We start from the raw sequence: 25331 nt of genomic DNA, 5'->3' as shown, positions 1-25331 counted from the left end.
AAACCTAGCCTTCTCCAATCACATGCTTCTCGACTCACAGTAGTAGGGCAGTTCTCAGTAGTTCACACAAACCTAATTTAGGGTTGGAGAAGCTCCGTACCCTAATTCAGGAATTGTGTGTGTGCACTCCCATTTACCGATCATGTGTGAGTTAAAACCAAGGTCGGAGGCATTGTCCGTGCTCGTCTGCTGAGCAGCTTCTGGCTTGGAGGGCTCCCTTGTGCCCAGCTCTTTAACAAGGTGCTGCCGAAGGAAAAACACTACTAGAAACCAAGGTATGGCTTGAATCAGATCGTTAAAGGCTCCCTCTGAGGTCCCTGGTTTCCACAGTGACTTCCTGCCCTCCTGAATTTTCCAGCGGCACTAACCCTTGCTAGAGACTGCCAGGGTCTCGCAAAATGCCTCCACGCCTCTCATATGCATATCCCAAGACTCTGTGCCAGGGCAGGATCCAGCACGGGGCGCATCCCGAGAACCCCTGCTTGAAGAAAAGAAGGAAAAGAACCCTCCCCGTTTCCCCCGCCCCACTTGTAGAACTTACTGATGATGTAGTAATCCTGGTTGGTCTTGAACTCGTGGCCCCAGAGGTTGGGGCTGTACTCCTGGAACTTGATGGTGAAGCGCATGTCGTGCTCAGGCCGGTCACAGGTCAGCAGCAAGTTGGGGCTGCGCAGGATCTCGCAGCGCTCTGCCTGCTCCGTCTGGACCAGGTACAGCTTGTAATATTCATAGTCCTCTGTGGAGAAGGGGCCCAGCGGCACGGAGCGTGGGCAGATGAGGTCCAGGCGATCGCCGATCTGGGGGTACAAGACGTAGCCCCCCTCATTCTGGAACCTGCAGGGACACAGCCAGCATATCAGCCAAAGAGGGCACACTGGAGGGAACCCCCCACCCCACACCCACTTCTGGGAGGGTGGCAGTGGGGAGCAGAGCAAGCTTGAGTGGAAGAGGCTGGGAGCCAGGAAGACCCCGGGCTTTTCTAGGAAGGGAGGGCGTGCTGGGTGACAGAGCACAGCTAGAAACCCAAGGCATGGCTTGAAGAATGCAGTGCAGTCAGTGAGCTGAAGCTAAGCATGGCTCAGTCTGGGCAGGAGCCTGCATAGGAGACCACCTGGGAACCCCCAGGCGCTGCCTGGACTGCCATGATGGGAGAAAGGTGGGGTACACATTTATATAAGGTATAATGGTAAGCAAACCAAGGAACCAGAATGCTTGGATTCCCAGGGAGAACAGTAAGTTGCCAGTGGTCCATTTCTAGAATAAAACGAAGGGTGCTGCTGAGGTCATAAGAACCTAAGAACAGCCCTGCTGGGTCAGGCCCAAAGGCCATCTGAGGGCCTACCCTCTCTCCTGCTGTGGCTCCCCTGCAACTGGCGTTGGGAGGCATCTTGCTTCTGGAGCTGGAGGTGGCCTAGAGCCATGAGGACTAACAGCCATGGATAGACCTGTCCTCCATGAATTTATCTAAGCCCCCTTTAAATCCATCCAAGCGAGTGGCCAAGCGTGTGGTCCACCACGCCTGCTCTTGCCTAAAAGCAATTCCTCGCAGGGACCTGGCTGTGCTTATTCAATGTATGCTCAGAGATGCACTTGAGAATGGGTGGAATAACATGTTTAGGAAGGTGCCGCCTTCTACGGAGTCAGACCTTTGGTCATCCAACTAGATCAGTATGGTCCACACTGATTGGCAACGGTTCTCCAAGGTTTCAGAGAAGGAGTCTTTCCCAGCCCTCCCTGGAGATGCTGCCAGGGAGTGAACCTGAGACCTTCTGCATGCCAAGCAGATGTTCTCCCACTGAGCTGTGGTCCCATCCCCAAAGGTGGCATATGCCGGTCTCCCATCCATACACTGACCACACCAAGACCTGCTCAGCTTCAGCAAGATGACTGTACTGTGCGCCCTTAGATCATGCTCTGGCTTCTGTGTTACTCTGAAGCTTGCCGGTTTCCCCATCACCCTCCAGAGGAGCAGCTGTGCTTAACAACAAGGAGAGTCCTGTGGCACCTTAAAAGCTAGAACATTCACTGTAGCCCACGTCTTCCCGTCAAACACGTTGGACTTGGATAGAACATCTCAGAATCCAACTGAAGATATCTGGCTGCTCCAAAGTGGCAGCCGGCAGCCCAGCATGGCCCTGCTGCAGTCCTTCCTCTGGGGTTCATGGAGCCTGGCCACGTTGCCCCTACAATTTCTGTGTAAGCTGGAGACAGGTAAATATTGCCGGTAAAAGTGGTCTGACAGAGGCTCTACTTCCCATGATGCACACACACTTCTTTTGTCCTGCTCTCACCTCTAGTCAAACAAGTTCTGCAAGTTTGGGAGATGAAAAAATCCTGCAACACCTGCTTAAAGGTCAAGTGTGCCGTTGAGTTGGTGGCGACTCCTGGCTACCACAAAGCCCGGTGGTTGTCTTTGGTAGAATCCAGGAGGGGTTGACCATTGCCATCTCCCGTGCAGTATGAGATGATGCCTTTCAGCATCTTCCTAATTCACTGCTGCCCAATATAGGTGTTTCCCATAGTCTGGGGAACATACCAGCGGGGATTCGAACCGGCAACCTCTGGCTTGCTAGTCCACAGGCAAAAGTGGGATGTGTGTGCAGCCTACCAGCAGCGATCCCTCGTGGAAACCGGCTTTGATTCTCTAAAAGTCCTCTCATCTATCTCCCTTTTTCAAACCTTTACCTTTGGGTTTAAATTTATAGCCTACTCTCCCTCGAGGTTTAGAGGTGGATAACATATTATTTGGCGGGGGGGGGGAAGCACACTGAATTCTACTAAAAGACAGCAAATGTAGAGTGAACCAAACAACACAGAGACAACAGATATCAACACACACACACCCAATGTATTGATACAAACGTTGAGTTGGCTTCCTCTTGCATGCAATTCTCTGCATCAGTCTTTACATTCATTTCTCCATCTTGCCTCCTCCAAAAATCAGAAGAACCCCCATCCGATGGTCCCACATGACCTCAGAGCCCCTTGCGCACCCCTCCCTGTGCGAGGCAGCACCAGAGGACCGACAAAGGATTCCAGGCCTGCATTCAAACCTGTTGACATCTGACCCCAGAGCCGCCTGTCCCAGCCCCCTGGGACAGATCAGCTGCCAAATGAGATAATAGCACAGGGGAAGAAGGGGCATAACGGGGCCCTGGAGGGTTAGCCCAGAGGTGGATGAGAGCCAGGACCCCGGGGTTCTGTTCCTAGCTCTGATACAAGAAGAGAGGCAGAGAGGCTGGGTGGGGGGGGGGAAGAGCAGGATTTCTCCATTCTGTCCTCAGCCCCACTGCACCCCCGGATGTGGATGAGTCAGTGGCCCCCACTGTACTCATGGAGGAATCACTAGGACCAACCGCAGCTTCATGTGAGCCAGAGTTTCCCAGACACCACCCCACCTCTGCAAAATGCAAATATTAACGCTCTTCATCACATTAAATGTGATGAAGAGCATTACACAACAGAGATTGTTGTGAAGACGAGTGAGATAATTGCTGTAAAAGCATTTCACACACTACAGTTATAAGAATATCGCTGAGCAGTGCCTTCCAGCTGCAAGAGCCAATAGCCCAATGGAGCATTTTGGAGAGGGGGAAAGCCAGGGTATTTGAGGCTGTGCAAGTCTGACCCGGGACAGAGGCATGAGGGGTTGTGCTGCCCTAAAGGGTTAGGATTGCCAACTGGGCATGCTGCGAGATCCAGCCCTCTCTTTGGGAAGCCTCCCACTAGCCACAGTTCATGCGCCATCTTTGACCCCTCCTGGACAAAGGTAGCCTGGCCACCATTAGCCATGCGCTGGAAACCTCCAGATTAGAGGACTGCAATGCACAGCACGTGGAACTACCTCTGAAGACTAGTTGGGAACTACCGTTGGTCCAAAATCCAGCTGCCCAACCAGACAGAAAACATTGCGCTAGCCTGAAAACGCCTTCATTGGCTCTCTCTCTGTTTCCAAGCACAGTTCACAGGGCTGAGTTTAACCTTTAACGCCCTACCCAGCTTGGGACCTGGGTATCAAAAGGGCTGCCTCCTCCTACACCCAGCTGCCCAAGTACTGAGGCCATCTGCAGAGGTGCCCCCACCTTTAGATATGAGGCAGGTGGCAACCAGGAGGAAAAGGCCTTTCCTGGTGATTCCCTCCCGCCCCCGCCTGCTTGTCAACTCCTTTCCCCAGAGAGGCAGGCTGCTGGCTTCCCTCTTTCCAGCACCAGGCCTTTTTGCATTTCAGTCTAAGTGCAACTGGTGCCCCTCCCTGCTTTCCTCTTCACTATTATCACATTTAGCCTTTATTGTAATGTAGTCATGTAGTGATAGTCAGGCTTGAGAGAGGGCTAGGCCTCAAACTGCTTGGCGGGTGGCTTCTCAAATAAGGGGTGGGAGGCCAGGAGAACCCTGCAATCAAATCCCTGTGGCCCAATCCAGAGTAAGGGGCAGGGTTTACTGGACAACAGCTTATAGAGGAGTAGCAGAGGAGAGCAGTTCTTCCCTGGAGGCCTCGGAGTGAGGTCTGGTTAACTGCTACTGTAGGGAAAAGGGAGACAAACAGCTTTGGGCTGGGAATCAGCTGGGAGTTCCTTACCTGGAAGTAAGGACAGGGACCAATTTAGCAGTATATGAGGAGGAGGAGGAGTAGAGTAGGGAATTTATTCGCCTACTTTCCTTAAGGAAAGAAAGCTTGGAAAGAAGCCAGGGAGCGATCTTGGAACCTTCTGCGCTTCCCAGAACGGCTTCATCCCCTGAGGGGAATATCTTACAGTGCTGCTCACACTTCTAGTCTCCCATTCATATGCAACCAGGGCAGACCCTACTTAGTTAAGGGGACAAGTCATGCTTGCTACCACAAGACCAGCTCTCCTCCTTGCATCTGTGTGTGTCCCCGCCTCGCCCCAATCAACTTTGCAATGCCTGGACTAATACGAACCAAACTGGGTACAGTTGTAGGGACACCTCTGTGGCACAGTTTGTGATGATGTCATCCACCCCAATTCAAGATGGCAGACACATAAACGTTTGAGGTGTGACTGGGCTAACTTGTCTACCACCTAATGAACCAAATTGGCTACAGCGATAGGGACCCCTCAGGGGTGTCGTTTGTAATAATGCCATCTACTCCAATTCAAGCTGGCAGATGTGTGAATGTTTGAGGCACAAGTAGGCTAACTGGTGAACTGCCTAACTGATTTGGACCAAATTCGGTCCAGATGTAGGGATAGTGAAAGGAAGGTTGGCAGATTAGTTCTTACCTGAACTACTTGTTTTTGTTTAAGTGCTTGGATCTGACTGCATGGTTCTTGTAGTTCGTGGGGAAGGGCTTTTCTTGAATGGAAGCCGTGGTTGTTGATGCCTCTATAGTTTTCCTGATCATCCAATTATAAATCTTGTTGTTAAAGAGTCACTCCTTATTGGGTCCTGCCCTAGTCACACACTCCTGAAGGCCTAAGGCTGCTCAAGCTTTTCTGTAGGGAGGCGTTTTCTACTTTACTTTCCCAGAATATTCCCTTGAAAGGGTGAATCTGCTCATATTAAAAATTGGGATGGTGGCAGCCTACCTAGGACTCCTCACAGCTAGAGGAGGGATTTTGCATTTGATCGTTGCAATTCATAATTTATCACGTTGCTGTTTTATCCCAACTGAGAATTCCAACTGAACTGAGAGGCAGGGTATGAAATATTATTAATACATAAAAATAGATGAAAAGTACAACTGCCACTTGACCCCAGCACACACACTTAAGAACCACTTGCTGGATCAGACCCAAGGCCCAACTAGCCCAGCATCCTGTTTCCCACTGTGGCCAACCAGATGCCCCTGGCAAGCCCAGAAATGGAGCATATAGAGAGGTGGTCTTGCCTCTGAACCTGGAGGTAGCCTATAGCCATCAAGACTAGCAGCCAGCCCCTGATAGACTTGTCCTCCATGAATCTGTCGAATCCTCCTTTAAAGCCTTCTAAGCTAGTGGTCACCACCAGCACTTGTGGCAGCGAATTCCATACATTCCACTGTGTGAAGAAGTGCTTCCTTTTGTCTGTCCCAAATCTCTTGCCAATTAGTTTCACTGGATGGCCCCCAATTTTAGTGTTGTGAAAGAGGAAGGAAGACCTCCCTACCCACTTTCTCCACACCATGCATAATTTAAAAAACCTCTAACATGTGTCCCCCCCTTTTGCCTTTTTTCTAAACTAAAAAGCCCCAATAGCTGTCAACTTTCCTCACAAGGAAAGTGCTCAAGCCCCCTGATAATTTTGGTTGTCCTCTTTGGCACATTTGCTAGCCCTATAATAATCTCCTTTCTAAGACACAGAGATCAGAATTGTATACTGTATCCAAATGTAGCCAGACGATAGATTTGTGTTAGGGCATTGTAATATTACCACTTTTATTTTCAGCCCTTTTTCTAATGATCACAACTGTAGAATTAGCATTTTTTAAAGCTGCCACACACTGGCTTGATGTTTTCATTCCGCAATATATCACGACTGACCCCAAGATTTCTTTCCTGGTTAGCCACCAACAGATCAGACCCCAACAGTGTATATGAAGTTTGGGTTTTTTCTGCCCCAATGTGCATCACTTTACACTAAACCATATTTGCCATTTTGTTGCCTATTCATCCAATTTGAAATGATCCTTTGGGAGTGTTCCACAATCCATTTTGGTTTTCACCACCCTGAATACTTTATAATCGCAAACTTGGCCACCTCGCTACTTACTCCTAACTCAATTTATGAGTGGGTTGAGAAGCACTGAACCCAATACTGCCTTGTGCGGGTGGGGGCAGGGGCATGGGATTTCTTTCTTCATACATAACTGTCCCACACACCCAGACAGTTACAAGTACACAGACCATTGATTGACTCACCACATTTGCACTGCAATCCTCTTTCTAAGGAGCTCAGGGCCTGGGGCTCTCAGGAAAGCTCCCATCCAAGCACTGATCTGCTTAGGCCTGTTTCAGAGATGGAACTACTCAGGTACTTTTGAAACCATCTTCCAAGAACACTGAATCCAACACACGCCCAGAACCTAGCCAATTCTGTCAAATCCACATCTTCAACGTACATGCAGAGTAGAGCAACACAACCACACAAGCACCACCAGCACCTTTAGAAAATAACATTCTTCCTCCTGGAAAAATGTGGCAGTTGTGCAAATCTTATGGAACACCTATTGGCTAGTGCCCATGTCATCCCTGCTGACAAATCTCTCACACCCACGCTCCATATTTGTGTCACTTTATAATCTTTCTAAATTTTAATATATTCTTAACATGTCTGTCAAGGTTAGGTACTGCACATTCAAGCAGGGAATGTTCATATACATTTTTAAAGATTTAAAAAAAGTATTTTAAAAATAATGAACACCAACAAGGCTCCCCTTCCTGTTTCAGCAGTGCCCTATCACTTCATGATCCCTGTACCTTCTCCACACCAAAAAATAATAGTTCTTCAAACTCCAGAAACTAATCTGTGCACATTTGCACTCTTCCCCCACCCCATGGGGATCAGTGGCCATAGACCTTGGAGCTAGTATCAGAAAAGCACTAAAAATAAAATCCATTTTATTTTGCTGTCCAGAAAGTCCTCAGGAACTGTACCCTTCGCAAAAAGGAACCAATTTCCTTTCTGACTCTCCAAAACCTTCTGACACTTCTCCCCAACTGCAGTCGTGGACTTGATACATGTAAAGCACTTGCACTACACACTGACCAAAATGTACATACTGGCCACCACTGCTCCAGGAACTTAAGTCAGCACAACCACACCCCGCATCTGCAACAGGCCATGGAAAGTGGGAGTTCTTTACCACATTTCAGATACACAGCTGAATACTAGAAACCCCAACCAACTGCCCCTCTGTTTCTGCAGTGCGGGGCACAGCCCAGTTGCCTCTCAACATGGAACCATGGCCTAGAATACGGAGGAGAGATCAACAGGGATGTGTGGTGGGATCCTAGCTCTGAGATTCCCAACACCCAGTTTGCCTTCTAGAGCAAGGGTTCCCAACCTGGGTCCCCCAAAGTGACTACAGCTCCCATCACCCCTAGCCATCACGGCCTCATGGCTGGGCATGATGGAAGTCATAGTCCAACAATATCAGGGGCTCAAGGTTGGTTGGGAACCCCGCTGCTCTTGAGGATGCAGAGCATGCATTTACACACTCCTCTAGCTGGCCCCGGCAGCATCACGCCCAGAAAGCTCCCAGGGCTTTCTGCCCCATCAAACTCCTCTTCACTCCCCAGGCGTCCGGGCTCTCCTCAGCTCCCTCCAGGACACAGCAAGCCACCCCAGGGCCTTCCACCTGTGCGGCATCCCCCTCTGCACCCCTTCCGGAGGACCCAGCTATCCCTGTTCATGCTCCAACACATATAATACTTCGGTATTGTCATTATTCGTACTTACAGTCTGCTTTTCAACCACAACAAAAGTTCTCGAAGCAGTTTACATGGTGTGGGGGGGGGGGAACAACACAACAACAACAAGTCGGTTCCCTGTTCCCAAAGGGCTCACCCTCTAAAAAGGAGCACAGGAGAATACCAGCAACAGCCGCTGGGGAGGGGCACTCACTCTCGCCTTGCTAAATATAAGAGAAAGGCCACCACACTTCCCAGCAGAGAGCCCAGGAATCACTCCTGGCTCCCGGCAACCGTGGGCCTTGTTTGCTCTCCTTTCCCAGTGAATCCTGGAGGGGAAACTCTTCTCCACACCCCAAAACAAAACAAAACAAAAGCACCACTGCCCTGCCTCCCTAGCCCCTTTCAGAGGTTCCCAACCCTTCTCTTGCATGCACATGCACACGGCTTGAAGAACCCAGGAGTCCTGGTTGCAACCTGCCCCCCAAGTGCTCACACAAAACCAGGCCCCCCCTCCCCCTCCCTGAGCCCAGGAGTGTTTCTGGAAGGAAGGGAGGGAGGGCAACACGGCCTACAGTTGCTATGGCAACGCATGCCAACTGGTGGTGATGGAGGGGCCTAGTCTGATTAAGGGGATGGAGCGGCTCTCAGGCCAAGACTAGTGGGGGGGGACAAAGCCTGTGTTTCGGGAGGTGGGCTGCCCCCCTGCTTTCCAGGCAGAGATGCCCTTGCCTTTTGGTCCACCCACAAATTGGGGGGGGCTCCCCAACTCTGCTCCCCCACGTCCCCCGATCCCAGAAGATGGGGCTGGTTTCACTACAGGACTTGTTGCTTCTTGCCCTGCAGGGAAGCAGCCCTCCTCCTCTGACCCCCATCCATTCCAGCTGCACTGCGTTCCCCCCTCCCCGCCCTCCTATAATGGGGTCATGGGCTCAGCTGGAATTGGGGAAGGGGGGTTGTTGGCGAGGGGGGGAGGGAGAAGAGATGGAATAGGAAGTGACAGCTCAGGAAAGGAGCTAAACGAGCAGATGGGAGGGGAGCAGGGAGAGAGGGAGCACAGCCCCTCTGCCCATGGCAGGGAACCCAGGAGTCCTGCTTCCAGTTTCACTCCCTGGCAGCGTCTCCAAGCAGGGCTGGGAAAGACCCCTGTCTCAAGCCCCAGAGAACTGCTGGGGTAGTCAGAGTAGACAAGAGTGAGCTAAATGAACCAATAGTCTGGCTCAGTATAAGGCGGTTTCCTATGTACCTTGCTCTCATACACATATATAGGAAGAGAGCCGGCATGGTATAGTGGTTAGAGTGCTGGACTAGGACCGGGGAGACCCGAGTTCAAATCCCCATTCAGCCATGAAACTAGCTGGGTGACTCTGGGCCAGTCACTTCTCTCTCAGCCTAACCTACTTCACAGGGTTTTTGTGAAAGAGAAACTCAAGTATGTAGTACATCGCTCTGGGCTCCTTGGAGGAAGAGCAGGATATAAATGTAATAATAATAATAATAATAATAATAGGAATAGAGGAATCTGCCATATACTGTCAGACCCTTGGTCTACCTAGCTTAGTATTGTCTTCACAGACTGGCAGAGGCTTCTCCCAGGCTGCAGGCAGGCGTCTCTCTCTTGGAGATGCTGCCAGGGAGGGAACTTGGAACCTAGATGCTTTTCCCAGAGAGGCTCCATCCCCTAAGGGGAATATCTGACATTGCTCAAACTTCTAGTCCCCCATTCATATGCAACCAGGGTGGACCCTGCTTAGCTAAGGGGACAAGTCATGCTGGCTACCACAAGACCACCTCTCCTCTCTCATATATGCATGCACATATACAGACACCACTCTCCAAATTACTACATAAGCTCCTTCTTTCGCTAACCCAGGAGTCCTATCTCCCAACCACCAGGGAAGGGAAGCCTTCGTTTCCAGAAAATCCAGGGGAAATCCACGCCCCTACTACTCCACCGCGCTTAGGCCCAGCCCAGTGTCCGACAGGAATGTAATCTCCCTTCTCCTGGTTAAGCATTAGAGATTCCACTGCTCTCCCCGGCCTGCATAACCCTGTGGGGCTGCTCTGTGTCCCGTTCCAGCTCGCTGAAGTGAGACACTCTCTGATTCCTATCAGTCCCACTGGGGGGGACAGACCTGATTGCCTCAGCACCTTCCTCTTAATGAAATAATTAACTCCCCCCTGACCTCCCCTGCCCTAAGACAGAAAGAGAGGCCTGCATCACACAGGGTCCCTTGTTCAGAGCTGAGATGCAGCTGCCAGTGGGGTGTGTGTGCGCGCGTGCTGTTGATGCAGAGGCTCCTCATTTGGGACAGAGATGCAGCTGCCTCTGGGGTGGAGCAACTAGTTACATATCAGCCCTTTTCAAGGTGCTGAGAGGAATTCATTTCTGGGGCTAGAGAAGCGCTAATAATAAAAAGTGCTGATGCCTGCCTTTAAATCATGGTCTTTTCCCTGCAAATTTTAACCCCGAACCCAACATGGGTGTGGCCAGCTGTAATCATCTATGAAGGTATTCTACATATACTCAAAGACACTCCTTTTATTTCATGCTCTGGAGCCGAGTATGAGGATTCAAGTCCTAGGATGGGAGTGACAGTTACACATGGACAGGGAACATTTTTATTAAATGCTTATGTCTTCTATTTTATTACAGTCCCAACAATGCACATGGCACCGCACATATTTTAATAGTCAGAGACAAGTCCCTGCCCCAGAGAACATACAATCTCAAATAGAAAAAGGGGGGAACCACAAAGGAAAGGGAGGGTTGGGTGTAAGGCAAATATCTTTTCACGTACTTTAAACTTGGTTACAATCCTGAAAGTGGGCGGCTGTGGATATAGGATTCCTTGCCCGAGGCTCAGCTGCAGCTGCCTCTGGAGAGGAGCACATAAGTGTTCTGAAAAGCGGGAGGTGAGGGAGAGAGGAGTGTGTTTTTTCAGGACTCCTGGGTCCTTTGGGCTGGAGTTTCTCTCAGCTGCACTCAGGCAGCTTTTAAGTTTTTCCAAGCCACTGACTTTTGGTCTCTCAGTGAGGTTTCCATCTTCTGGCAATGATTAACGGGGGTGGGGGTTGGTCTGGCTGCCCTGGAGAGAAGGAGAAGAATCAGGAGTTGAGAAGTGTCTGGCATGATGGAGGGCGGCGGGGAAAAGGAGTACACACAATTCCCAGTTTTCATTTATGGGACAAAATAAATATTTCTAGCGTTCACCTTGACAGGGCAGAAACCAAAACCCAAAATTCACCCCCGTCCTCCTCCCCACACCAATTAATTGCAGGCTGGGTTGTTGTTGTTTTCAGTCTGTCCTTGCCCAAGATCCCAGAATAAGCTCTGCTTCCCTCTTCCTAAGAACCCGCTCTTCTGTCTCCTCACAGCGCATGCCATCACCCGCAGAACTCAGTCCCCCTCTTAGAGACCCTCGGCCTCCTGACTCCCCACATCCCTTGCCTTGGTCTCCTAACAGAACTGCTCTGGCAGAGCATCCAGAAGTCCTGACTCTCATCTCATGCTCCTGAAGCGCTAAACCTAGTCCACTAGGCTGCACTTCCCTCCGGCTTCTCGTTCCAGTAATTTCATCACCGTTGACTCCGTTCCAAGGCTGCCAGCAACTGAGCAGGGAGTACAGCATCGCCCCTTCCTTCGCTTTGTCCTGCTGCACATTCTCGCACACCTGTGCAAAATCCCTGGGATTTTCCAGGCTGAACTGACCTCCTCACCTCCACACTTGCTCCTGAGGCCACATTCCCAACATTTCTTCTGTGCATGCCCTATTCCATGGAGCCTTCCAATGGAAAAGACAGATGGGCTTAAGGGCGTGTGTTGCTGCTGGGCCTCTTGAACACACTCACACTCAGCAGTCCAAAGCTGTTCTCCAAACCTAGGCTCTGCATTCCTCAGACCGAGGCTCTATTCTACCCTTCACCCAGCTGCACCACCTCTCTTCAGTGCAGACCTGTCCAAGCTGCTTCTCAAGACTCCCTGAGCACGATGCATTGGGCCCAGCAAATACAGGTGTGTCCAGATTCACACAAACACTCTGATCCTATTTAATTTCACTTGGGTCCCTCTCCGACTGAGTATGAAACTTGGGGCATTCTATATCTCAGTAGCGCAGGCTCTCTTTAAAATCACTGTTTGTGCAGCACTAGGCGGCACACACCGCAGACACACGACATGCTCCCTGCTCCGGAAGGTGTGCCACCTACAACAGAGGTAGAGACAGCCCTACCAGGAAGTGAAGTGAGGTGAGGGCCTGAGGCAGTGGGGTTTAGGCATCATTAAAAGTGCCAGAGTAGGAGAGAGACAGATCCAGTTTGTCACAGGCACTGGCCAGTAGGACTTGCACAAGTCCCTCTCCTTTCACCCTGCCTTATTTAATGGAGGCTTGTCCATGGGCACCATCCAATAGGGCATTCTCCTGCACAGCTGAAGGAGAACAGGAAAGGAAAGGTCTGGGATGGACAATGAGCAAGAAGAACACCAAATCGGAGGGCTCAGTCAGCAGCAAGAAAGCAGGGGAGGAGGGTGCAAAGGCGTCTCAAGAAATCCACTGGGCCCAGCTTGCCAGTGTGGCGATGTTTCAAAGCCCTCTCCCAGTTCTCGGGCAGCCTGGGTGGCATCCCTGGCACGCACCTTCCTTGCTTTCTGTGCGGCTTTAAGCCCTTAAGAGGTTAAAGCCATGATGAAGGGTTCTAGGAAGCAGATTGCGGGGAGGTGGACATGCCTCATCTTGAGAGCAGGGGCGTGGATGTGATGATAACACTTTGCAAAATGCACAGATCCTGGCAGGAAAGAAAGAAAATGCAGTTGTGGACCTGGTTGCAGAAGGGAAGGTGGTGGCGGGGCGGGGGGGGGTAGCCTAGAGGCAAAGTTCACACTTTGCAAAATCAGAGACTGAACACTTTGGCAGACTTCAAGAAGTAGCTGAGCAAGAAATAGTGGAATGTTGTTCTCCCCACCTCCACCTTCCCCCTTCCAAAATGATGGCTAACTGGCTTCTGCTCTGGCCAGCAACCAGGTTTCCTTTGAGAAATGAGTGTGGGGTGATAGGCTAGCACGTCATCCTCCACCCCCTAACTATCCTCTGATCACCTTTGTTGCCCCTAGGTTGGCAATTGGAGGGACCAGCCAGCACTCCCCTGGGGCCAGATTTGGCAGTGTCCAGTTCCTGACACCTGGTGTGAACAAATGGATTTAGTTTCCACACATTATATCAGGGCAGTTTAAACTCTCCCCTATATAATATCCTGATTCTGCACCTAGAAAAGCTGGATTCAGCAGTCGGTGTACAATATGCAAATTACACACATTTGCACATATCTGCTTATTTTGCGTAATGTCTTCTGCTGGAAGGAATTTTGCAGGGCAAGCCCCATTCCTCCTTCAGGCCCCTGGAAGTCCTGCTTAGCCTACCCTGGCTTCTGAAATTTTGCCCAGCATTGTCCACATGTCTTCAAACCTATCTCCACAGCCATATGATAAAAGAACAAGGGGGGGGCGGCGGGGGAAATTCTTAGGATGCTAAATTATACATCCTGTGTCCATTACCAGACCCCACATATGCATGGTGCAGTCATGGGAGCGTGGAATGTGAATACACACACAAAGGCTGACATCCAGATTAAAGGAGACCTGCTAGTTGCGCTAAGTCTGAAGCTTGGGTTCCAGACGAGTATTGCACTAACACAAAGATCCTTGTGCTAGCTCAGCAATGGGTTGCAATCCATGGAACACCTCACGTGTATTGCAGGGAACCTTTGTGCATAAGTGCAGCTTAAAAAATCTGTTATCTTTATTATTATTATTATTACATTTATATCCCGCTCTTCCTCCAAGGAGCCCAGAGCGGTGTACTACATACTTAAGTTTTTCTTTCATAACAACCCTGTGAAGTAGGCTAGGCTGAGAGAGAAGTGACTGGCCCAGAGTCACCCAGCAAGTCTCATGGCTGAAAGGGGATTTGAACTCGGGTCTCCCCGGTCCTAGTCCAGCACTCTAACCACTACACCACGCTGGTGCAGCAACACAATCTTCTTGCACTAGAGTGCAACTTTGTTCATCTGCATGTCAGCTTAAGAGTCCTGGTTCTCCCCCCCTTGTTCCTGTAAAAAAGGTAATGGTTGTATTAGGGCAGCAGTTAGCAGGAAGGTTCGCCAGAGGTATGAAGAAAGTCAACAGTGCAGTGGGTGCCAGGCAGAGAACTGCAGTCTACTTTTTTTGCAAAAGCAGGTGATTGTCTGGGAAGTTTAAATCCATTGTTAAACCCTAATTTACAGCTGGAATTGTTCTTACTGCATATTGAATTGTGTTCTTAGTTATTTTTGTGGTGTTTCAGATTGTTATGCTGAAAAATTAATTTGTTGGGGGGCCTTGAGCATCTGGAAGGGGGATAAATATAATGAAATAATATGAATTCCTCCTTGATCTGTTTAGGTTGAATACCAAAATGCTTTACCTCTTTGGGGAGGAGAGCTGGTCTGGTGGTAGCAAGCATGAATTCTCCCCTTTGCTAAGTAGGGTCTGCCCTGGTTTGCATTTGAATGGGAGACCACACGTGAGCACTGTAAGATAAGATATTCCCCTGAGGGGATGGGACCACTCTGGGAAGAGCATCTGCATGCAGATGGTTCCAAGTTCCATCCCTAGTGTCTCCAGATAGGGCTGAGAGAGACTTCTGCCTATAATCTTGGAGAAGCCGCTGCCAATCCGGGTAGACAATACTGAGCTAGATGGACCAAGGGTCTGTCTCAGTATAAGGCAGATTCCTATGTTCGTTCTGAGATCTTCTCAACTATTCAAGCTCTGCCAAGCTCCAGGGTGGAGCAATGCTGTTTAGAGCTAGGCCCACATTAATGCCTGCATCAATGCGCCTTCCTCTTCCCCCTACCAGATGAGCTTTCTAGAAAAGGGAACCCCCCTCACCCCACCCTGCTTGCGAACACATTTGCCGAGATGGGCTGACATGTGAAGTACCTCAGCACACAGATCCGTATCGATTCCGTCTGCAAATTATTGGTTGCCTGGTCACCCACTGTCCATTGAAGATAGCGGGGACTGATGCATTTTAGAGTGGAAATAAATGGACCATTTCAAACCTGTAATCCGAATTCAGAGCATGGTTTAAGAGAGCAGGTGGATGAATTCCATTCTGCAGGGCCTATTGCGTTCCTCCCCACCACCACCCCATTCACTTCCATCATTGTAACCCTCTGGTTATTCAGGGGTTGGTCCTGAGTGTTCACACCAGCACATTACCACTGCTTTTCTCCTGGAAGAACCATAGAATTCCCCAAGAGTAGCTTGGGGAGTTAATGTGATTTAGTTACCCCATGGACCACGGGGGGCCCAGAGAGCCTTCCCCCTCACCGCTTGTGGTCCGGGGGTTTCTTCCTCTAGAACTTCAGGGATTGCGCAGCATACGGAAGGATGCTCTGTGGCATGGTTTGTATCCCAGTAAAGGTTTCTTGTGTGCATGTCCAGGAAACCGGCACAGGAGACCCTTCCAGAAGCATGTGGCTTATGTGGGGCAAAGCCCGGCAATTCCTGAGAGAGCAGGGTAGAGAACCTTCTAGAAACCTTCAAGCTAACAGCAAAAGCCCCCAAGCCATTCAGGGGGGGAACGTTTGTCCCCTTCGTGAGTTTAGCTTTTTACCCCGAAATTGTACTCCTGCTACAGAGACCCTGAGAAGATGCTAAAGCCCTGAGACTTCAGGTCAAATTCCAAGGTCTGGCTATTCTAGAAGGGAGGATGTCATTGTGATATTTCACCTCAGGCATCAAGATGTCCTGGGCCAGACCTGCTCCAAGAATGTGTTGAGCTTTAACTCACAGCTGCCAACTCTGAAAGTTTAAAAAAAAAAAATCTTGCACAAAGATAACACACACACAAACACAACACACACACATGTGTGTGTGTGTATATATATGTGTGCGTGTGTGTGCGTGTGCATGTGTACACACACACACACACACACCTTTCCCCCCTGCAAGTTTCATGCTTTGCTATCATAGGGGGAAGCAGATACAGAACAGCAGTGCCTGGATCCACATTTCATTAAAAAAAAACCCTCCTCATTCAGAATAAACTCTTCTCGAATGGTCTCTCGCATAACATTTTTAACACCAAACTGTTCCAAATTGTTCATGACCTAATTAACAAGAGCACCACCAGCTAGCCCTGTCTGCTTGTCAGCAAAAATTACCTCAGGAAGGCTCACTGTGTATTCTCTGGACTACCTTCTGAGGCAGAGCCAGGATCCCTGGCCTCGTGGAGCCTTTCCACATCCCCTTCCCCTCTCTTTGATAGAAGCAGAGACGGCACCAGGTATTTTGGCGCCTGAGGCAGAAAAGTCCAAATAGCACCCCCCCGGGGTCGTAAACATAAGATTAATAAACTAAATAATTGATAATCTGCTGCCTTTTGATGGTACTCAAAATCTGCCGCCTCATCCTGCCTAATGGTAGCAGCCAGGCCTGGACATAAAGGTTTTACGGAGCCCATCTTGTAGCAACCCACTCCTAAATTAAATGCAACTGGATGATCGATCCCGATTATCGATACACAGTTTCGGACCCCGAGGATCTTGGAAATGATTCGAATGTTTCCTGGGCAATCCTATGCCATTGCTGAACTGTCCAGCCCCAAACCTGGATGGTTGGCAATTCTGAACTAACCCTGCATCCGTGAAGCCATTTCCGTGGGAGACATGTTCACTGAGTTCTGCTTTCCTCCTATGACTGTTACTCAAACACAAAGCCCACACTGGCGGGAATGTACCTTTGACTGAACATTCGCAGTCTTCTACTTTCTATGCTACATTAACCAGAACCAGAAGCGTCCTGTTGTGGGCTAAAAGCCTCGCGCCCTCACGTTTCCCACCCCGCTTTCCAAATGGTGGCCTTCCCGGTCCCGGTTTCACAGGCGCATCCACCGATCTGTTGCCGGAACGCGCACAAGACCGTGTAGATTAGTGTGGCAAATTGCACGGCTCCTGAACAGTTGCCTGTTGATTTAACAAGAGGGGACTGATTTCTAAGTGCCTCGGCAGCATTGATCGGCGGTTGGGCCTTCGCTCTTTTGCTAGATGCATGTTGCACAGGTGACACGTTGGCACTTCACCAACCCCCTTCCTGCTTCGGTTTCCAAGGGGCTCTTGAATCACACAAAGGTTGGGAGGAGGGAGAACAGGGAGACAGAGCGAGAACTGATGAAAAGCGAGGGGGGGAAATATTACAGTACAAATAAGGGCCCCCTTTCCCCCATTCTTCCTACACAATAGGTGATGATTGACCAATTGGACACAATGCAGAAATTATTTGTTCCCCAAAAGATGACTAGGAGAGGAAAACTGGTAATCCAGCTCACTCGGTGAACCCAAGTGGAGCGGGCAGTGGAAGCCTGGTTTTAGAGGCTTAATTTGAGCTAAGGCTATTCACTGGAGCCCATGAAAATGGATATGATTTGGTGTCCTCCCCCTTCACGTCCTCTGGGGCACAAAGAGCCGCCTCAACGAAGGCACAGGGAATTGGGTGGAATGGAGAAGCACCCACTCGAATTTCCCTTTGGATGAATCGGCAGATGAATTTGGTTAATCCTTTCTCCAACAAGCTCTTAGATAAATATAGTTCAGCTTTTTCAGCGAGGCCTCGGCTGCTGGTTTCGATTGATACGATTGTATCGGGTTGGTTTTATAATTTCATTTAAATTGCAGGGTGTGTGTGTGTGTGTGTGATGTGCATTTTTGGTAGCTACTTTTGCACAGAATTTTTTTGCGAATAAATAAATAATGAATAAGATGCTGCTTTGGGTTCAACTGCCATGTTTGGGGTTTAAAGGAGGGGGACCCCTCCTAAAACATATCAGGCGTGCACATAAGAATTGCCTTGTTCAGAACAGCATTACCCAACACAGTGTCTCCGGTGGCCCGTCAGATCGCTCTGGGAGCTCATGGGCAGATCATGATGGAGACAGTCAACCTTGTGGGTTACCCGCATCTTCTGGTGATCCAAGAGAGATATATTGCCTATGAACGTGTAGGCTCTGTTCTTAATCATTACGGGTCCTCCACGGATGTGTCTAATCCTTTCAAAAAGACTCTAAGCTAGTGACCACCACCATACATGGTGACACTGAATTTCAAAAGCGAAATGTGCGTGCCCTGTGGAGGATTTCCATTTTCCCTTGCGGCGGCTTGGCTAGCTAACTTGAGTAATCTGTGAACAACTTTCTGCCACATGTACTTGCTCTCTATTCAGGGCCAGCTATGAGCAAAAAATCCAAAATTTCACCCCTTCCTCCACTAATTAATAGACAATGCAATCCAGGGCGAACATCAAGTTATCATGTGGAAGCACCACTGAAATGAACAGGGACTGTGCATTCAGCATGGCCTCACATTAATTAGCAGGAGGCAAGGCGACATTTAGATTTTCTGCCTGGGGCACCGAAATGCCTTGGGATGGCCTTGTGGAGGACAGAGAGGAAGAGCAAGAAAGATCTTCTTCCTCTGATTTGGCAGGACGTGTATGCGAAGGTCACACCAGTAACGTCTTTGCCGAGTGCGATTAGGGGCGTTCAATTATTTGCTACCTTAATTTTATCAGGAATTTCAACGTCGTAAGCAGAGAATTCTTTAGAGACGCCGTTGCAAAGACAGCTGAGCCTTTTCTGGCTCCAGGATACCTAACTGTCGATTTTAATAAAAGGGGGGAGCTTAGATTTACTGGGCGCATCAGCAGATATTTAAGTATGAACATGGTGGTAGGAAGGACATATAATCACTCATGTTAAGAAGGAAAGAAAGAGAAAGAAAACCATTCCTCCCCCCCACACACAAAAACCTCTCTGTAGAACATGATGACTCACAGTTATTGCAATTTCCACATGGTCCTAAGCCAAAAGTCCTGACAAGAACCAAAATATGATCTTCATAAACAGAACACGGAATACGGCATCCAAAGGGATCTTTAAACGAACCCTTTTAAAAAGTGCCTTATAGTGTCTTTTGCACTGCTCGTGTGTGCAAGGGGCAGAGTGAATCAACGTAATGCGGTTTTAAATGGGCAGGAAACCAGTTTTTAAAAGCAGTTGAGGGCTGTACAGGAAGGTGGATTTACGGTCACACGTCAACCTTCATGTGCTTTCTGTGACACCTGCAAGCAGATGCGCTCCACCTGAAGCACATTATTGGTGCTCCAGCCACCACGGAGCTCGTTGTAGTATACATTTGAAAACGCTCTTCTTTTGGTGGAAGCTCTGCTTAGGAAAGAAAGAAATGACTTATTCAGAAGTGAAACCGTTACAAGAGATTTTCTTCATTGGCTCTTCTTCTCTAACCTGTGCCAATCGGATGCTACCCTTTTGTTCTGCTAGGTACTACAGAGCTATAAATTATGGACCAAAGGGGAATATTCTTTACCATCCAAAGAGGGAGGAAGCACGACAACCACGTACAGGGGGGGAAAGTTTCCCTTGCGAGCAGATGTAGTGCAAGTCTGCTGGAACAGGGGCACTGTCCGCAGAGATTTGTGGATCATAACGACAGGAATATGCTAAGCTGCTCGTGAAAACCTACCTAAAAAGGAAACCTCCTGATCATCTGGAATTACAGAACCGTTCCTCTAAAGCATAATGCCATTAAAGTTTCTAGCCCCTGTGAAAACATCTGCAAGAAGAGACTTGGTTATGATTCATTGTAGAAAAATAGGAAAGAATAGAAAGAGACTCCCCTCCCCAGATAGTTTAGAGGTCTGGAGATGATGGCAAGTGCCAAAGGATGGAAGGCGTTGAATTTGTTTAGCTTGGAAAGGGGGAGGCTGACAGGGGAGTTGATAGCAATCTTCAAGAGCACAAAAGGCCCCTTTAAAGAAGGCAGGGGTCATTTGGCTTCCACATCCACCATAAGCAGGACGAGAAAGAACGGCATTAAACTGCGGCCAAGAAAACCAAATCAAATTTCAGATTAACCTTAGGAAGTACTAACTGCAAAACGACCAGAAGCCAGAAACAGGTTGCTTAGTGTTGGTGTGGTGGAATCTTCATTCCTTGAGGCAAACATCAGAGGGTGGCCCTACTGTGAAGAAGGAAATTTAGATGTAATTAAAGGGCAGCAGTCAGGAGAATAAGAGACCAAAGGATGTGATTTAGGATCAGCTCCACCAGGACGTTCTCCTGCACAAGCCACACTGAAAAGAGAGCTGCATGCTCCTGCACAGCTCTCTGTGTAAATCAGGGGTTCCCAACCTTGGGCTCCCAGACGTTTCTGCACTACAGCTCCCAGACGATGGGAGTTGCGAGTCCAGCAACATCTGGGGGCTCAAGGTTAGGAACCCCTGATTTACACTGAGCCTGTGCAGGAGAATTTCCTGGTGGAGCATGTCTTGTGTTAATTAGTGGAGTGTGTTTGTGCCTGGCACTTGGGATTATTTTTCCTAGAAAGCATCAAACTCACTAGCCAAGAGAAACAAAAAGAAGACCAGAGGCCTTGTTTAAACCAGCTCTCTTCTGAGTGTGTGTCTTGCTATGCAGCCTTGCCTAGCACATGCTCAAAATCTCAAAACTGGGCCTGACAACCAACTCCAAGTTTGTCTTTTTAAAACAGATCTACTATCTGGCTTTCTTATCCCTTGGTTAACAGGACTGGCTGGAGGCCCATTTTAGCTTGTGATTAAAAGATTAGTCAATCAATCATACTGGCTCAATGAGTGAAGCTACTGAAAATGGATGAGAAGCCGGATGACTGTACGGTGGCGTGGTGTCCCCTTGTCTAAATCTGCAAAGGTTTCAGGAGGGGTGCATTTCTCCAGGTTGGGGTCAACATAAGAACTTCAGAGGAGCCTTGTTGGATCAGAGCACAAGGTCCATCAAGACTACATCTTGCTAGTGGCCAACCAGAGGTTTCCACAAAGCTTACAAACAGGTTATGAATAGCTCTCCCCTAGAGTTCCTCTAGTCCCTGGTGTTCAGTGACACACTGCAGTAGCTCAGTGAGGGAGAGAGAGGGAAGGCACTGTAGCTCACAGGTGGATGCATGCAGAAGGTCCCAGTTTCAACTCCCGGCAGCATGTCCGGATAGGGCTGGAGAAGACCCTTGACTGAAGCCCTAGAGAAGAGCTGCCAGTCAGTGTAGACAATACTGCACTAGATGGACCAAGGGTCTGACTCAGTAAAAGGCAACTTCATATAACAACCTATAGGTGCCATTGAGCTATCCTGACTAAAGCTATTGAGAGACCACATCCTCCTTAAATTCATCTAATCCCCTTTTAGAGCCGTTTTAGTCACTGGTCAACACCACATCCTGTGCCAGCGAAGTCCATACGTTAATTCTGTGCTGAGTGATGAAATACTCTTTTGCCTGTGCTGAAGCTATTGCCGTTCAATGTCACGGGATGACCACTGCATTCTAAATATTAGGAGAGACAGAAAACAAAAATCTCTCTTTTCACTTTCTCCATAGTGCAGATAATTTTTAAAATCTGGATCACGTCTCGCCTTAGCTGTATTTGTTTCTAAACTAAAAAGTTATAAATGCTTCCGTCTTTTCTTGTATGGAAGGTGCTCCAGCCTCTTGATCATTCTGGTGGCACCCCTTTCCCCATCACAACAATATTCTTTTTGAACATGAGGTGGCCACACCATGTGTGTGTGTAACAGCATATACAGCACAAATGTGGCAGGTTTATTTCCAGTTCCTTTCCTAATAATCCCTAGCATAGACTGTGGGCTGCATGGCAACTCTAAAATGCAGTTCTACGTAATGTTTTGGAACAGCAAATTAACACTAGGATCAATCTCAAAATGCTGCCACAGTAATAACCAATGTGGAGACAGGGATTTGTAAAAAACAACAACACACACACACAAAATTTCTGACACCTACGATGACAATGCAATCTTCAGAAAGATACTCCAAGGCTTGCGAAAAAACTTCTTGCTGCAGAGACATCCACACATTGGGCCAAAGAGGCATCTGAGGAGAGACCCTGTCGAAATTTGGAAGACTGTTTTTTTAAAACCAGGAGGCAAAACCGGTTTTGCTCAATTGCTCCAGAGAGAAAACACATTGCTCTAATATTCAAATATCTCATTTATCCCAGTGGCCTGAGGGATTGGAGTGGTGGTGGGGAGCTGAATATGTACAAGTTTCTACAAATGAGGACACTTTTCATCTTTCTGGAAAGATCAGATTCAGTGCTTCTTCAGTGTCTGGACTAGCAGTGCCAGAGTTTGGGTCTGTGCTTTTTGCTTTGGAAGCCCTATCCCCAAAATCTTGTGCATACAAAAACAGGTTGTGAGTGCTCAGTAGTAGTGAGGCAAAGGCATTCTGCATATGCATGAGATACTCTAGTTCACATGTTCCAGCAGTTAGCCGTGGAACCACTGAATGCAGATGTCTGTTCTGGGAAATGGAAGAACCACTGTAGATAGATCTTAAGTAACCTCCTCTCTCTTGTAACTGATGTAAAGGTAAGGTGTGCCATCGAGTCGGTGTCGACTCCTGGTGACCACACAATGGAGGTTTACTATTGCCTCCACCCATGCAGTATGAAATGATGACTTTCAGCATCTTCCTATAGCACTGCTGCCTGATCTAAGTGTTTCCTATAGTCTGGGAAACATACCAGCGGGGATTCGAACCTGGCAACCTCTGGCTTGCTAGTCAAGTCATTTCCCCCGCTGCGTCATTAGGTGGTGAGATGTCTGAATTCTATGTTTATAATTTATCAGAAATGATTAATTGCGGGGGGGGGGGGCGGCGGAGAGACCCAACAAACCAGAATTGTTAATTCTGGGAGATTTAAATAGAAAGACACCACTTGTAGAATTTCAGAATATTTAATGCGTGTTTATGAGGGTGGTGGGGAGAAAGCCATTTTGAAAATGGCACAGCCTTTCAGTGGCTTTTGTAAGATTACAGTATTAAACAATTACAGGTCTGTGAAAGATGGTAAAGGTCATCCAACCTGACCCCGCAGATACACCAGGGCAGGTTGTATCACGCCCAAATCATTTCTATGAGATTAGTTGGCAGAAGAGAAGACGATAAGGCTATGATCAGGACAAATTATAGTCAGCCACACGCAGCGAGGAGGAAAGACCCAAGGACCGCCACAGCCAGAGGTTCCTCTTAAGGGGGAAGGTCAAGTGAGTTCCACAAAGGTGGCATTTCTATTTCAAGAAAACAAAACCTTGCTGTATCATTACATCCCTGCCAAAACAGAAGCTACAGTTACTCTAAGAACTCCGTCGCACTCAAGAAATAGGATTCATACATTTCAGAAACAGCAAGTTTCAGAGAAAGGGTGGGTGTGAAGAAAACATTCTCCTGCACGCAGAATGGCCCAACAGAGATAAAGACAAACACCTTAGGCAACTTGACATCCATTTGCCAAGGCATCACAGGCAACTCCAGATAAAGAACATGTTTTGAAAAGAGCCTATCCTCTGTTCTACCTCTGCTTTTTGGCTGGTTTGCAGATTTCTGAACTGCCAGCACAGGTAAGATACATGTAGCTTTTGTTGCATCAGCTTCAGAGACAACAGGGAAATGGAAGCTACCTTTCTAGTTACTCAGAACTTTATCCACTGGAACAGAGGAGCCCACCATGCTTACAGAACACCTTATAGTTTGCAGACGTCCTCTTTCCTACACTCACAGGTTGGTCCAATCACAGTTATGGCTACAGTTTATCATGACAGAGTGCGCTGTCATTTTTATTGCAAATGCATTTACAGATCTACCCATGGGGCCTGGGTAGATATAGAGCTGGCACCTGTTTCTGAGAGAACGTTCACACAGACGGGTCCATCGCTTCTCAGCTGGTGGTTTGCACAAAGAACTCTCCAGTTGAGACGGCTCACACGGCTATGGAAAGATGTGAATACTTGAGCCATTCCTTATTCTCTGCTACCAACCTCTTAAAATAATTCTCTAGCTCTGAATTACCTTGAGCAGAAATCCCCAACCTTGGGTTCCCAGATGTGGCTGGACGACATCTCCCACCATCTCAGCCACAATGGCCAAATGCTGGGGACCCCTGACCTAGATAGAGCAATTTGCCTGCTGAAGTACACAACAGGTGCCATGTTTGAGAACCTATGAAGCTGCCTTATGCAGAGTCAGTACACGGCCCATCCAACCCAGCACAATCTATTCTGACGGCAAAAGCTCTCTAGAGTCCCACAGGGGTCTTGCCCTGCATCAACTACTCAAGATCTTTTTAACTGGAGATGCCAGGGATTAAACCTGGTATCTTCTGCAAGCCAAGTACAAGCTCTGCTCCTGAGCTTTGGCCTCCCCAAGTTCGGCCAAACCAATGGCCTTTCCTTTCTGGCACTCTTGGATCTAATCATCGTTTCCCGTCCCCAGCGAATTCTAGGAAGCGATCCCATCAAATTGCAAATTCCCAGGATTCTTTGGGCGAAAGCTATGATGGTTAAACTGGAATAGTGCAGACATAAGTTTGTAGTGTAAATTTGCATTACATTTCCCATGATGGCCTAGTAAAAGATGCTCTAAGATGATGCTCTTGGGAGGATACCAGAAAGAGGCCAACAGCAGAGGAAACAAGCACACAAATTCCCACTATTTCAGGAGGAAGACACATCTGTGCCAAATGGGATGAGCTGACAGAACAACTTGTGTGTGTGTGTGACAAAACATGACAGGGCTCTCTGGCAGAGCTCTTCATCCACATTCACACACTAGAACAGATCCAAGCACAAATTCCATCAAAAGATCTTCTGCAACTTTTCTCAGTCATTGCAGTGGTAGATGAGGCGGCTGTTGCCCGGTATTCTACGCAAACACAAGCAAAGGGGATTGAAAATAAAATGGCTAACATTATAATGCCCTTATACAAAACTATGGTGGGACCACACTTGGAGTATTGCGTACAATTCTGGTCACCACATCTTAAAAAGGACATTGTTGAACTGGAGAAGGTAAAGAAGAGGGCAACCAAGATGATCAGGG

At 48.5% G+C, this 25331-nt stretch overlaps 1 protein-coding gene across 5 annotated transcripts in view; it reads right to left on the bottom strand.

Annotated features, from left to right (window-relative positions):
- The window catches only part of EFNB3 (ephrin B3), a 58894-nt gene that overhangs the window by 21476 nt on the left and 12087 nt on the right, over positions 1 to 25331 (bottom strand). For 2 of the 5 annotated variants that reach the window (XM_053262244.1, XM_053262240.1), the window contains exon 4: positions 542 to 834. In XM_053262244.1, coding sequence (XP_053118219.1) covers positions 542 to 834 — 293 coding nt within the window. Of the gene's footprint in view, positions 1 to 541; positions 835 to 2843; positions 3378 to 6860; positions 8137 to 17131; positions 17213 to 25331 lie in introns of those variants that run through there. The other 3 variants (XM_053262245.1, XM_053262242.1, XM_053262243.1) reach the window with 3 other exon arrangements.

This window comes from Hemicordylus capensis, chromosome 6 (assembly GCF_027244095.1).
Source record: "Hemicordylus capensis ecotype Gifberg chromosome 6, rHemCap1.1.pri, whole genome shotgun sequence".
NCBI classification, from domain to species: domain Eukaryota; kingdom Metazoa; phylum Chordata; class Lepidosauria; order Squamata; family Cordylidae; genus Hemicordylus; species Hemicordylus capensis.
The sequence above is the reverse complement of the archived record's forward strand: the minus strand, read 5'-3'. Positions and strand labels throughout refer to the sequence as shown.